This window comes from Myotis lucifugus, unplaced genomic scaffold (genome assembly GCF_000147115.1).
Source record: "Myotis lucifugus unplaced genomic scaffold, Myoluc2.0 scaffold_3, whole genome shotgun sequence".
NCBI lineage: Eukaryota > Metazoa > Chordata > Mammalia > Chiroptera > Vespertilionidae > Myotis > Myotis lucifugus.
The window spans coordinates 9,066,561-9,082,384 of record NW_005871051.1 but is presented as its reverse complement, the minus strand read 5'-3'; the positions used below and the strand labels follow the sequence as shown (position 1 = coordinate 9,082,384).

Here is a 15,824-nt window from a genome sequence, read left to right as displayed (position 1 = left end):
AATGTTGAATTCATACCAACCAAGTTAGTAATTCACATCTGGAACCCTGAAGTTGCTAGTTTTGGTGTTTGAGACCCTAAGAACAACAGGAGTTCATACAGAATTTCTGTTTGTTATTTTCTTTCAGTTACACAGGGTTTCTGAGGAAATCACCCATGATTTAAGTCATTTGCTGAGGGTCACAGAGTTGTGGAGGAAATCAGGACATGGGATCCTGACCTTCACAGTAAAGCTACTTTAAACATCATATTTACCAAATTTCAAACAATGCTGTCAAATTCATTTGCCCAAACCACTATCATGAGAAGTGTTTTGTTAAGAAATGTCTTATAAATGTCCCCATAATTTTGAATTAATTCACAATACCAGGATTTTTATTTTCTTCCATATCACTTGACAACAGAGGAAGTTTTTAATAAAAATGAAATATGAGAAAAAATTTAGGATATAATCTTTATTTTTATGGGCATAGATGTATCTTGTTCACAAATTTCTAGTCTACTCAAGAATTTCCTAAATTTTTAAACACAATTATTATAAAATTACAAAGCTGTAACTATCAAGATCAAGATTACTAGCACTTTGAATCTAGAACTCATATTTTTGTTGACAAACTCAGATAACTGACTCTATTGCATGCATATTAATTTCTATTCTTTGTTCACATATCATGGGCACTAACAAAATCAGCTTTTATAGTGGCTAATCTCTAGAATTATCAAGGTTTGTCTTTTCCTATCATGTTTATTCTTTCTCAGAACCAATTTCTATGATGGTCATTACTAGAACCATAAGAAGATGACCTCAGCTATCAACCAACATTTTAATTCTAAGTAAAGAGTTTGTGTTTAAACATTTCTCTCCCCTTGACAACACAGGTAAAATTGTCCTAAAACAGAAAATTCCAGACTAAAAAGCTACTTAAGGTGCAAAACACTATATTAAACAGTTTATTTCACAACTTTTACATTCTAATTCATACACACACACATACTATACATACACACAAATATACACACCTTTACAAAATGAGTTAAAAGTTGTTGAATTTCATTCATTTTTGCCCATCTCAAAAATAAAAGTTGTAATCCTCTAATCCTACATGTATGTGTCAGGCACTGTGCCTGGGGCTTGAATATAAAAATGAATACACTGGCTCATATCTCTGAGGAGCTAGGTCTTGTAACAGACATGTAAACAGGCACTTATATTTGCGTGAGGTGAGAACAGATACCACACAAGGCAATTCCCTTGAGGGGCTCAGGAGGATGAGCAGAGTGCAGACTAAAGGCAAAGGACACTAATTTTGATGGTTGAAAGTGCATGCCGTGATCATCTGATCCTCTCCTGCAGTTGCGAGGGTGGCCTAACTGCTAGAGATCTGGCCTTCGTGACTAGGTGGTACGTGTCCTGAGGACAGGGCCCATGTCGTATGCAGTCCAGATGGCACAGAGCAGAGCCTTGAACATCTAAGGATTTAATCAATTACTGTTGACATGAAAGCAAAGCCCATTCAGTTTTCATTCTGTGCAGATCAATCTCAACAACAAAAGGCAACATGTCACGGTGAGTTTTTAATTTCTGGAACTGACCTCTGCACAGTGAACCTTCCTTAGACTTTCAGTTCTGGACCAGACCCGCGAAGAATGATGGGAGCACACACCTGCGCGGGGGTCACGTTCCCCAGGTCCTTTGATTAGACACGGTGCAGACCTCCAGACAATCCAAATTGGATTCATCGACGTCTACAAGATTTGATGAAAATCTCTGCTTCAGAATAAATCAGGCTTCTGGACTTAACCTTGAGTCTTATACATACAAATGCTTCAGAAATTAAGTTGTCTAAACTTGCCAAACTAAGTAAACATTTGGCCCCGTGAAATATTGGATGGCAGCTTTATCTCCTAAAAACAAAGCCATATGAAAACCATGTCGCCATGTGTCTCCACGCTCTGGTCTTATCAGCACCCGGCGCGAACAGCTGGAGTCACAAACACCAGGTCTGTTATTAAATCACCGTGTCAGGAGGGGAAAAGGGGAAACCTCTGTAGGCTTCAGTGTCTGTAATAATGCCATTCCGTGGTACAGGCTACTGCTCCCTCCCCGGAGCCCTACAGGACCCATTTCTCTGCCTTGGAAGACAATGGATAGAGCCTCCCTTCCAATCTACACTGGTTTCAACAACTGTTTTGTTCCAGTGTTTCTACAGCCACTTAATTGTATATCTAATGGCTAGACATATATGCGTTGGTTACTCAGAATTTTAGTGAAGTTTCTATGTTGGATTTTGACAGTCAGCAACCCACAACCACAAGTCCTCTGACAAATTAGTGACAATTCAAAGATTTTAATCCTAAAAGCCAAGCTATTTCAATTTCTCTGTAATTTCTCGATTATTTCTTTCACGGATTTGCAAACACTTAAACCAGGAGCAGTGTTGATTATAATTTCAATCTATGTAACATACAAGGGAAGATTTCTCAAATCAGTTACATGTCCGACACAAAAATAATGCTTCTATTCCCTGGAAGTATTTTCTCCCACTAGAAGCACCTTGCACTCTCTTTGCTGATAAAATACCCAAAATTCCAAAGAAAACAACATTGTCCATTCACTTCTCACCCCCGGTGCACAAGTAGGGCCACTGGAAAGATGCCTCCCACTGCCTTCCCACCACCAGGCTGTGCCCTCTATCCCGTCTCACTGTTGCTAGGCATGATGTTGCTACTGACTGAAGAGTTATTTTTGGCTTCTCATTGCAGCAATTCACAAACATCTATTCATCTTAACATCTTGAATTTACATACTATGCGTTGGATAGAAAAGATGAAATTACCTAATTACTTAATAGGTATTTGGGAGAGGTGGCAATTTTTACCTTACTTCTTAATCTCTAACATTCCTCATACTTTGAGAAATGGTGTCTTTCCCGTATGATTTCATCCCAAATCAACCCCTAAATAAGTTTTTGAGCTCTTGTTTTCCTTTTAAAATTTGATAGCAGTGATAGAGTCTCCTTCGTTAAATATACTCCCCCCCCATGTCCTTCTTCCCCTCCATGGTATAAAACTTCTGACGAACCCATTCGCGAATTCTAGTTTAGCAGCCTCAAAGGCTGCCATTTAAAAATAAAATGTATTTATTATAGATATGAACTTTTAAAAGATACACCAGGATTTTCCTAACTGATTTTGGTGATGTGATACAAGTAACGGTTTTAGAACAAACAAAGGCGTTTACTCTCTGAGAACAGGCACAGCCTTATAGTGTTCAGGAATCCACTTTTTAATTTACTCCCCTGCAGGATGTTTTTGCTTTAGGGGTTAAATGTGAAACTATAAACAGTCATTAAAACACAAAACAACCATAGTAGTTAACCGGATATTAAAAAAAAATCACATCTGTTTTAGAGTTCTCTTCCATCCGCAAATTCAGGAACATCAATTTCAAGAACCTGGTTTTATGGCATGCCCTTCAGCCAAGAACACCAGGTTGCAATCAAGGCAAGAAGGTAAGGCGTCCCAGAAGCGGATTCTCACTGCAATATCTTGGCCCCTGGATTCTCTCTCTTTAATTCAAAAACAGTCAGTGGAATTAGATTTTCTATTGCCTTGAAAGAAACACAGTCATTACTAATTGCACATTAATAATTATGCTACTCTGATTAACTGGATATGAAAAGTAGGTCTATGAAAAGAGGAAGAAAGGAAACAAAAGTTCATGTTGTGTACCGGCCTGTACTCTAAGAAACAATGAAGTTTGGTGGCTTTTCATTATTCAAAGACTTTGAAGCTTGCAGAGAATGTGATATTTCGAATTTAAATCCTTTTTAAAATTCCAACTTGCCTGAGGATACACATCTTAAATAAGCAATTTGTAATAATTTAACCAGCTAGAAAACAAGTGCAACTTTTCCAACTTTTCAAAAACACATCTTTGGGCATCAACAAAAACTCTTCCCTCTATAGTAAGAATAATGAAGTGCAGCTAAAAATAACAGTCATCAACTGTGGCTTTAAAGGCAATAATTCAACATAATCAAATGTGTCAACTACTCATTCTTACAGCTTCTCATGCTCTGGGTTATGAGTAAGTTTCATTTCTTGGGGATGATTGAACATAACCCACTTGGGGCTCTGCCATCTGTGAATTGCTTACATGTGAACATTCTGTTTAAGAGATGGAAATTTTGATTGTTTTTTTCCTTTGGATATTGAGATGCAATGCAATTGAAGAGAGCTTTTTAAGCAATTAGTTTTCATATTAGTTGCTGCATGAGTACATTATCACACACTCCCCCTATTCATCACCACTTATCAAATCACAGGAATCAAGAGTGGTGTCGCTGAAGTTGCGGGGGAAGCAACCAGTAGAATTACGGAATCTGAGAGGCGGGAAAGAATCTGCAGGCTCCACACCGTACTCCCTGGGCTCAGGGCCTTGCTACAAAGAGCTCTCTCTGCAGCAGACTCCGAGGGGAGAGCTGTGGTTTTGTTCCCAGGGCTTCCTTGAAACACCACTCCTTTTATCGCTGAGCAAACAATGAAAGTGACTATAGGGCTACAGTGGAGGGCGCCACATAATTTATCATCCACACATGAGCACCTCGGAGAGTTAGTGTGGACACTGTTAATAATTATGCCAGAACAACAGGCATGGACTAGGACTGCCCCAGGCAAACCTAATCACACTGCTACCACCAGAGATGATGTGTAACTCAAATAACTCCTCCCAAGGGTCTCCAACCATTTCATTAATGCAATATCCAATCTGCTCTGTCCAATATAAATGGGATGTGATCCACACATGTAATTTTAAAATTTCTAGTAGAAATGTTTTTTTTAAAAACGTAAAGGTAGGTGAAAATAATTTTAGTAACATATTTTATTCAATCCAATATATCCAAGCATAGTATCATTTCAACATGTAGTCGATATGAACATTTTAATGAGATATTTCACCTGAGTTTTCATATTGCAGTCTTTGAAATCCAGAATGCATATTACACTTAATGCACATGTTTGGTGCTAAATAGCCCCACGAACCAGTGGCTATGCTTTTGGACGACACAGTTTTAAGTAATCCATAAGTTTGGATAAGCAGGAATAAAATAGAGTTATAATACACACATGCAGCCCTGCTGGCATGGCTCAGTGGTTGAGTATTGACCTATGAACGAGGAAGTCACGGTTCAACTCCAGGTCAGGGCACATGCCTGGGTTTCTGGCTCCATCCCTAGCGTGGGGCGTGCAGAAGGCAACCAATCAGTGATTCTCTCTCATCACTGATGTTTCTCTCTCTCAATCCCTCTCCCTTCCTCTCTGAAATCAATAAAAATATATTTTAAAAAATACACACAGGCACACACATATTTTTCTTCTAGGTAAAAACAGATGCACCTAGATGTCTTCACATACTGACTTCGCCTACCCTACACACTAGGGCAGTTAAACTGTCTGTGAACCAGACGCTGGAGCAGGTAAACCTTTACCCGGTGCATTCCCTTGGAGAGCAGAAAGAATGGTTGAATTAGAAAAGCCGGGTAATTGCTAAGAACTTCTGAGACTTTTCCCAGATTAAGATGTGTCTTGCATTCCTAAATACAACACATGCACACTGAGCACCCCCCATGTACTTCCAACTAGAAATAAAGAGATTAGAAAGGGACGATGCCTGCACATTAGACCGTTAATGCTTAAACTTTGCATGGAGAGTATTTCACAACTGAAGCTAGAAAAGCCTGGACTGTGCCACTGTTCGGTGGGCAGGCAAGGACCATTTTTTGGGTCTCAAGTTTACAATTCATCATCCGCAGGGAGCCCTGTGAGCAAAGGAGGAAATAGGTGTGTTCCTCTAACTCTTGGTACATGTGGCCTCGGCCCATGTTTGATAACCTGCATATTGTTAGGTAAGAGCATTTGGGGTGTTAGCATTTCTTCTGGAATCAGGACGTTAGTAACAATATATCTCTCACTCCAACTACTCCACTTAGAACTCACTGGTATCATATTTTGGTAAGGATACATACTAGTAGAAACATGGAACAGATTGGTGACATTCCGCATGTAAATGATGGTAACACAGTCAGGTACACTCTCATTTTAAAGTATTCTGACACTGCAAAAATAAGCACTAAATTGTAGTTTTTCCTCTTTGATGTAATCATTATCTCATTTATATAGTTCTTTTCCCCTCCAATCCAGTTCATGTGTGTTAAATGTACACATACAAACACACACGGACACACATCATACCACATACTGGTTCCGTTTACACTAATCTCTGCAGTAGAATGCGCACATCTAATTTTTATTAATGTAATTTCCATTAAATATATTTCCTTAAAAGGATGGAGAGTAAAAAATATTACATCTAAAATACTTCCAGGATATTTGCTTCCTTGTTCACAGAAAAAAATATGCTAAAATATTGCCACTAACCTATTATTAATTGCCAATGATTCAATATACTGACACCTCCCTCAAACACAATCACACAGGTTCTTAATAAGAAAATTTTATACAAAACTGGGAGAATCCATTTAGCTCACTCAGCACCCTTATATCCCTGCAAACATTGCCTTTTTCTTAGAGTGTTATAGACAGTGAGACTTAAAATGGGGAAGAGCCTCGTTTCTCGGAGTCTTTTTAATATGGTGACATACTGAAGACCACTTATTATAATGATATGTTGCCGTTAACCAGAATCTAACTTTCAGGCCATTGCAAAGGACAAACCACAACCACAACTCTTCAAAGCAGCTCGGGATTTAGCAGAAAGATCCCACAGTCCCAAGTGGAAGAAGGACTTTATTTCTTTAGGAAACTAGTCTTCATTTAACCTATCATTTTATAGGTAGAGCATACAGGTATATCTGGTTATAAGCACTTTGGGCATGGCATTTTATTTTTCTTTAATTTCACTGTTGAGTTCTAGAAACCCAGTACTGGCACCATATACCCATAATATTCGTTATCTTGAAACTGTATCACCACTTACCACGTTACGATTTCAGAAGCATTTCACTGACACGCTGACCATACCAGCTGCATCCGTGGGCTTTATGAAGCGGGAGGAGGATGGGAGTCAACAGAATAGTGCTCTGTGCAAGAGCATGGACTCTGGAGCCAAGCCACCTGGGTTAAAGGCTTGGCTCTGCCACTTGCTAGCTGTGACCTCAGACAACTCACTAAACCCTCCTCTGCCTCCAACTTCAGCATCAGTAAAATGAAGACAAAAACGTGGTCCTCCTTTAATACCCTGGCTCATAGCACTTAATGTAATGCACTTAAAACACTACTGGGCACATAATTAGTGCTTTATAAACAAATACTATCTTTATAACTATATACTCTTAATAGATCATACTAGCTATTATAACTAATACCGTATATCTTATCAAAAGATCTCTAATTGTCAACTGACTTAAGACTGCAAATCTATCTATGGGTAAGGCACTTTGATCTTTCCTTAGAAATGCAAAAGGCAGGATACCTACTGGAATAGCAGGTTTCAGACTCTGGCCACTGGGGTGTGAAGCAGTTGGCTGGGCATCAGCAGGTGGGCCTGGTGCTGGGTCACTGCTTCTCCTCACCAGCAGTGGAGTGCCTGGAGGACAAAATAAGAGGTGAGAGGTCAAGAGAACCCTGGGGGGAAGAGAGTGCACGGTACAATGCAATTTAATTAAAAAGGTTTACAACATGCTTTTATGTAAAAACATTCTGTTTCTCAAGAATGCTTGTAAATTAATCCATTTAATGATCTTTTGTCATTTATTCACAGAATGACACAGGGAAATGCAATCTTTCAACCCTCATCTTTCCCCACTTGCATTTCAAAACAAGTCATTGTACTTAAGCCAGAGCTGTTAGGCAATGCAACATTGACTGTGTGCAATCTAACACCAACCTAGAAAACCTATTTGGGTATTGAAAAGAATGATTATCCAGTAGCCCAGTAGAGGGTTCACACAGTCAGTGCAATTTGCTATTGAGTAGAGCTAGAAGTATAGTACTTGCTGCCATTCTGGGCTTCCCAAATCTTCTGAATGATGACATATATAGAAATAAATTATTTTCTGGGGTTACAGTATTGATGTCTATTTAAGTACACAAAGAGATCGGTTCCATTCTCTTCCTTTCTCCTAAAGTAGATGAAACTGATAAGCAAAACAAGTTACATCTTCTAAAAATATATCCTGATTTCTTTTTAATTTAATGAAAGCTCCCACTATTAAATATTTGAGTCAGTTATTAAATTCTGAAAAGAGAGATCATACTATTAGAAAGTTCAAATGAAATTCAACCTTAGCAGAGCTAGCGGCCTAACTATTCTGCTTGCAATTAGGCCTAAAATAATTTGTTTCATACAAAATTGGCCACGATAGAGGAAACTCTCAAAAAAAAAAATCCATTTGTGGTTTAAAATTGCTCTCATATAAAAATTAACTTTTTATTTGTGTACTTTTGGGGAAAAAAAGTGGAAAACAGTAGAAATGCAATTCCCTGTTAATCAATATTCTGAAACTAATTCCCCAACTCTTTCAAGCTATTGCAGTTTAAAATAAAAATTTTCCATACTTCATTTTTTATGGCACAGTAATAATAAGTAAATCTATTTGGAACTATTTATAAATCGGGTTTTTCGATGTTTTCCAACATTCTTATTCTGTGTATGAAACTTAGACTTGCCAATACTTTCATCCTTGTTTAGAAAAAATGTTGCTTTTTAATAAAATAACTTATTTTACAGTAAGAAATTATCATGCTACTTAGGATGAAACACCATATCAAAAGGTATTATCAAGTCCAAGTTCACATTCGATTATTTATTTCTAATTAATAGACAGTTGACTACATTATTCCTCACCTTCTCTATCTCCATCTAAAATTTTTCTCAAGCAAGTATCATAGCAATAGCACCTGTGTTCTCGAAAGAAACTGTTAAAAACAAGAAAAGTAGAAGTAATACAAAGTACCATCAACTCTGAAGACCTCAGAGTCCCAGTCCTGTACCACCATATGTTCCCTCCTTCAGGCAAACTGAAGACTGACTGCTTCTCAGGTGAAGCCCTGGATTACCATGAACTTGAAGTGAGCAAGTCAGTCTAAATGTGATACCCTCAGAAGTAACCCGCTATCTTTAAAACGAAGAAGAAAATGAGGCAAATGCCTGTTTTCAAGCATTTAAAACAGACCGGTACACTGCACGTCAAATTGGAGAAAAACAAATAAATAAAATATGACAAACAGACAAAAAGCAGGTAAAACCACCATGATATACCGAGGTCAAAAAGGAAATTGTTTTAGAGGCAAAGAAACAAAAATGTGAGGGAATGACAATTTTAGTTATGTTGTGATTTCAGCTGAGTCATATACATATCTACACTAATAAAAGAGAAACATGGTAATTGGCGTACAACCGCTACCCTTTTCATTGGCTAATCAGTGAGTATATGCAAATTAACTGTCAGCCAAGATGGCGGCTGGCAGCCAGGCAGCTGAGAACAGGATGCTTGGTTGCCCCAGCGATAGAGAAAACCAAGGATCCCGCCTGCAGCTGCTAGGCTCTGAGCTCCTGAAGCAACAGCTCCAAAAGATACAATGTTTCAATTATAGAAGCTAAAAGATGGCGGTTAATCTGCATACTCAGGCTCCAAGCGGTAGAGCGAAGCCAAACAGCCCTGAAGCCGCAGAGCAGAGAGGCCTCACTGCCCGGGGATCAGCCGAGCCGCGAGGCCTCCCGACCCCGATATCAGCGGAGCCGAGAGGCCTCCAGGCCCCGATATCAGTGGAGCCGAGAGGCCTCCCGGCCCCGATATCAGCGGAGCAGAGAGGCCTCCCGGCAGCCTGGATCAACGGAGCCGAGAGGCCTCCTGGCCGCCTGAATCAGCGGAGCCGAGAGGCCTCCCAGCCCGGGATCAGTGGATCCTGATGCAAGCCCTGTGTGTTTATGCACCTGGGGGTTCAGAGGTCCTGTCCTAGGCAGAGGCCAAGGGCGAAATTTTCAACTCTGAGAAGCAGCCTATGGGCTGGAAGGCAGCTCCTCTGACCTCAGTGCTGCAGAAGACAATTAAGCAGAAAACTAAAGAAACCGATTTTACATCATTTCCCAGGTAGAGAACAGTTGGCATGTAAGCCCCTGACCAGTGCACAGCCTCTCCTCTGTCAGTCTATCTCATTCTTAGGTACCATGTTCTTTGTTCTGTCTTAACCGCAACTCATTTTTAAACTAGATTGCTTTTAAAAGAAGACTAAATAAAGTTTCCCTTAAGTTATTTAGGTGGTGCTGGGGCTGCTGGGGCTGCTGGGGGCCTGATAGAAGACACAAACACGCAACGGGGGGCCTGTACCCAGCAGCTCCAAGGCCCGCCACCTTGGTGCTGGGGCTGCTGGGGGTATCAGAGACACAAATCGGCAGGCCTGGCACCCAGCAGACCCGAGGCCTTTGGGGCAGCACTAAGGAGCAGCAAGCCAAGTGGTAGGAAGCAGCAAGCAGCTGGGCAGTAACAAGGGAGGGGTCCCGGACTGCAAGAGGGCACATGCTGGGCTAAAGGGACCCCCCACCCATCCCCAGTGCACGAATTTCATGCACCGGGCCTCTAGTCCTATATAATAAAAGCCTAATATGCAAATCCGCCAAAGGGCGGAATGACCGGGTCACTATGACATGCACTGGACACTAAGGGGCAGATTCTCATGCAGGAGCTGACCCAGTCTGCGGGCCCAGGCAGCCAAGGAGGTGCCAGCGGGCCTTCCTTGTCCCCCCCAATCACCCCACCAATCACCCCACAGAGGGAGGCAACCAGCACTGGAGGGCGAGGGCAAACCAGCGAGTGGGCGGCGCCAGGCCAGCCAAGGGGGGTGCCAGCAGGGCACCCCTGATCGCCCTGCTGGTCACCCCACAGATTGGCCCTGATCGCCGGCCAGCCTAGGGACCCTACCCATGCACGAATTTTGTTCACTGGGCCTCTAGTATATGAATATGTACATAATCTGTGTGCGTGTGTGTGAGTGTGTGTGTGTGTGTGTGTGTGTGTGTGTGTGTGTGCCCATGAAAATAGACCTGTTATTTTTCTTGGGTGAGAAGTATACTTTTCTTAAAGAAGCCATGCCAGATAGCTTTTCTTCAATTTTAAGGACCCTACTAAGACTCCTCACTACTTGTCAATACTGGCTGTTTTAATAACAAAGTGTTATCATTAGAGACAATTTTATAACAACATGTAGTTGGGCCTCTGTATTCCATCAGTTCACAGTAGTATCATAGTGTATCTCCTCCCCGAAGAAAACAGTCGAGCTCAATGTCAGGGTCCCGACCATTCGGGACATAAACAAGTGTGAGATGGTTGGGTCTTTCTTAAACATGCAACTCATTAGGAGTAAGTTTTTTTCTTCTCTACTTTTTCTGCATTCCACACATCAATGTCTCCTATTGAGTTGCCTTCTCATCTTTTCGTTTGCTGTCTTAACGTGTTAATAACACATACAAATCATTTCATATTAGAATTAACAATGAGCATCTTTAAATACGAGTTGCTATCGCAGGGAGTTTTAAACAGCCCTTGCTTGGGCTGTTTGAAATTTATTTTTTAAACGGCCCAAGCCCCATTTGAAGGTGGTTGTCAGGACCAGACTAAGTTCCTGACTTAAAGACAAAGAAAATATAGAACAGAGGCGTGTAATTTGAAGTGCTGACGATGATTTGGGCCAGTCCTTGGGCATGTGTAATAGAGAAAATGGCACACCTCACAAGCAAGACTAACTAAATTAAGAAGAAAACCACTAATCTGGTTTTATGGGACCTCCTGGGGGAGGAGGAGGAAATTACTTAACCCCTGCAATGAAGGAGCTTATAACCTATCAGTAAGATTAGCAACCAGCACTAAGAACTAGCACGTGTTGTTCAGTGGAGAGGACCGCGGGTTTGGGGGTCAAATAGGCTGAGCTTCATCTTTGGTGGCTCTTTGACAATGAGCTGCTCAGTGACACAGTCTCCTCATTTAAAACCTGGTAAGAGCCAAACACCACAGATTTCATGGGAGGTGGATATACAGTATGTAATTTTCACGCAGGAAGTCCCCCTTCCCCAATAAAAAGGAGGAATGGTACCCGCTATTGTTGTAAACAGTGTTATCTGCTCAAAAAGCTGAACCTGGAAGTCAAGGTAATTTTCATGGAATAATACGCAAATTAAAATAGAACAGAATTCTTTGCTTAACCAGGTATAGCCTTATTATAGAAATCAAAGCTTTTAAGAAAAAAAAATGATGGTGTGGGAAGATAGTTCAAACATGGAAAAAGAAAATAGACTGTTCATTGGTATTTTTCAGTTAATTGAGAAAAGACTCTTAGATTTTAGAGGCAAAAGTCCTCACTTCAGCTCAAGAGAATAGCAGTATTGCTCACATTCATAGTTTAAAAGCCAGTGGCTGTAAAACCCACGTAAAGTAAGAAATGTTATGCATTTTAAAGCATGAAGTCCTATACAGACAACTGCATTATATTTTTCCACACAGTTAACTTTTGAGGCCTTATGATATATAAGAACTCCACTAAGAAAAGGAGATAATAAGATGAGTAGTCATGGTGCTTACTCTAGGTTAACTTTTACAGAAAGAGATGTGGGGCCCTGGCCAGCGTGCTCAGTGGTTACAGTGTCCACCGTGTGCACCCAAGGGTCTCGGGAGGTTTGGTTCCCAGTCAAGGGCACGTACCTGGGTTGCAGGTTTGATCTTCAGCCCCAGTCAAGGTGCGTGTAAAAGGCAACTAATTGATGTGTCTTTCTCACGTCAGTGTTTCTCTCTCTCTTTCCACCCTCCCTTCTACTCTCTCTAAAAATCAACGGAAGAAATATCCTCGGTGAGGGTTAACAACAATAAAAAAAGGATATGTGAGGACAGAGAACATTTAGTACACTTAGCAAGTGCAGTGTTCTGGGAGCTGGTGTATGGTTTATTGAACCTGAACCAATGAACACACACACTATAGACTGGATCCAGTTCCATTCTATTTATCCAGATGCACAGAAAGTTAATGGAAGCCAAAGAGAAGCCATGTCCCTCCAAACACAGGAGTTTCTGATTAGGAGTGTAAGGCTGGCGACTCTGCCCCTACAAATAGGGTCTTCCCTCATTGCAGAAGTTCCGTTCTTTCTGGAGCAGTGCTCATGTGTATTCTGGACTTAGGCTACACTCAGGAGAAATTTACTCACACTCTCATGTTCTTCACTCTAAGGAGATGGCTACATTCATCAGGGTCTCCCAGGCCTAGAGCCGCTAGCATTGGCCTCAGTTCCCACGTGTCTATGAATGACGGCACATTTTCTAGTTCTGAAGCAGTCACCATTTTAATGATAGTAAAATTAGAATCAAAGGAGGTACAGTTACTTGTTCAATGTCCCCTACAAATGAAATTAAGGGACCCCATAGGAAGATCACCTAATCCATTTTGAGGAAAAGAAATTTGAAAGAGGCAGCAACTAGTTAAAAGGTTCAAATTGGTACATCAGTGAATCACACAAGATAGAAAGGCCAACAGAAATGTAAGTTATCTATATAAAACAAGTTTCTGTCTCTTTGCTATAAAGTCTCTCTCTCTCTCTCTCTCTCTCTCTCTCACACACACACACACACACACACACACACACACACACACCTCAATGATTATTCTACATTTAGAGGATGCTTGCGATGGAGTTGGCTGAAATGACAGGCGACGTGTTATACATGAAATCCTGTCTTGGGCGTTTGGAAAGATGTCTCAGAAAGACAGGCAGTCACACAGACTGCCAAGGTCCAGAAGAATCATCCCTGTGATGCTGCAGAGAAAACAAACAACGACTTTAAACATGAGCCTCCTATCAAACATCACAAAGGCACATGTTCTGAGTTGTATGGTGCGTAAGAGCAGAGATTTATTTAAAGGTAGATAATTATTTTCCTGAGCAACATTGGAAGGCCAGCATGACATCAATATCAGGGCTATTTCATTGAGTCTAGGATGACTGATACCTGGAGGCTCTAGGAGGGTCCCAGTTAATGTGCTGACAAGGCATCTGTAAGAAGCAAGAGGCCTCGAGCAAAGTGAGGCTGGAAAAACACTGGGAGGAAAGGAATGGGGACCAGAAGTCACAGGCAGAGATGCACTAATGAACTAGAAGCGAACGTGAGAGAAATCAGCAATGACTACACATACAAAGGAAATGAGAAGGGGAATAAGCCAAAACCTAAAACCATTCTTGTATCTCTTGCTTGGGGAAGAGTGAGCAATAGGAAAGTGTTTAGCAAGTATTACGATTTGTTTCAGAAGAAACAACGGACTTGGCTTTAGCCCACTGAGGGTTAGGACAATTTGCTTTTAATCTAAGATATCTCGATATATACAAGAAATCAGCTCCAGAGTCTCTAATGGCCATTCATGAAGCTGAGTATGGAGCTCATACTGGAAATCATGTTGGCATCCAGGGTAAGTGAGTGGAGACAAACATGAGGTAAACCAAGGAAAAGAAATGAGGAAGGATCAGAACAGGTCTATCGAAGCATCACATGCAAAACACAGAAAACCAGGATCTATATTCTCCCAGAATCTGCAGCAGAAACAGGCATTTAGGATGACGAGTGGTTACCAAAGCCACAGAGGGCAACTTAGGGGAAAGGTGGGGAGGGACAATGAGAAAAACTGGATGCAACAGGAGAAACTGTCTCTCTACAAAAAGGGGAAAATCCTGGTCTTTTCGGTTTCAATTGGCCTTTGCTCTAAGGGATTACTTCTGTGCTACTCAATTATCAAATCACAAAACACAGATTTGAAGAAAGAAAACACACTCTTTCCAATTCTACCGACATTGCTGCTTAGGACAAGGTAAGTCTGAACGGTGACATGCGGTTGAAATACACCTAACTTGGTAACTATTTAACTTTGATGATGAAAATAAATTGCAGATGGCTAAATGTGTTATAAACTTAAAAAGAGATAAATAGGAAAACACGAGTTACCAGATAATCAATATTCACGGCATATTAATAATATTAATAGTATGTGGAAGCTGCACCTTGGTTTCATAGAGCACATGTCCTTAATAGACTGTGTAACTAGTCAGCACCTACAAGAATGCCTTTGTCTTGAACTTCAACACCAGTGGAATGAATTTGACATTGATTGAATGAATAGGACATTAAAATGTAGACATGTCTTCCAGAGGCATGGTGCCTTCCACGGGCGTCTCTGGCAGGGAGGAGCCTCCAGGAAGCTGCCCGACCCGGGCCCAAACCTCTCCGCATCAGCTAAGTAAGCAGGTCGGACGAGCTACACAACAGTCCCCTTTTGGACCTACAAGGAGACAGCTCCATGATTAGCTAGCCAGTAAGGAAATGGAGTTCCAGAGATACTAAGTTTTTAAGTCTTTTGGACTCGATTCTACTCCAGTTTTATTTACTTGGCACTTCAATTGTGGGGCTGCAAACTCAATGTGGGTAGGTGTGTGGAAGGGGAATGAGATCTCTTTAAAGCAGTAGCAATCCTTGTCATTTAAAGAATTGCAAAAGAAAGATTTGAGTGGAAGGTACAGAGAAAAGGAAAGCTGGTGGAAACTGAGCAGCCAAAAGCAAACATGAATCCATAGCCACATGGGCATATCTGGCAGGAAGCACGACCCGCCCGTCAAGGCACCAGCACCTCTACCTGAGTGCACAATCTCTCTCACAGGTGAGTTAAATCACTTGAAAGCATTCTCTTTCTATGCGTCCTGTCAATATCACAATAAAAAAGAAAAGAAAAGAAGAAAAGATGCGTGAAAGGGCACCTCACTTATTTTTGGAGAAAACC

At 41.0% G+C, this 15,824-nt stretch overlaps 1 protein-coding gene across 1 annotated transcript in view; it reads right to left on the bottom strand.

Moving 5' to 3' along the window:
• PARD3B (par-3 family cell polarity regulator beta) overlaps positions 1–15,824 on the bottom strand; it is an 812,619-nt gene that overhangs the window by 487,214 nt on the left and 309,581 nt on the right. The window contains exon 4 of the mRNA XM_023760488.1: positions 7,499–7,608. Within this exon, the coding sequence (XP_023616256.1) occupies positions 7,499–7,608 (110 nt within the window). The remainder of the gene's footprint in view (positions 1–7,498; positions 7,609–15,824) is intronic.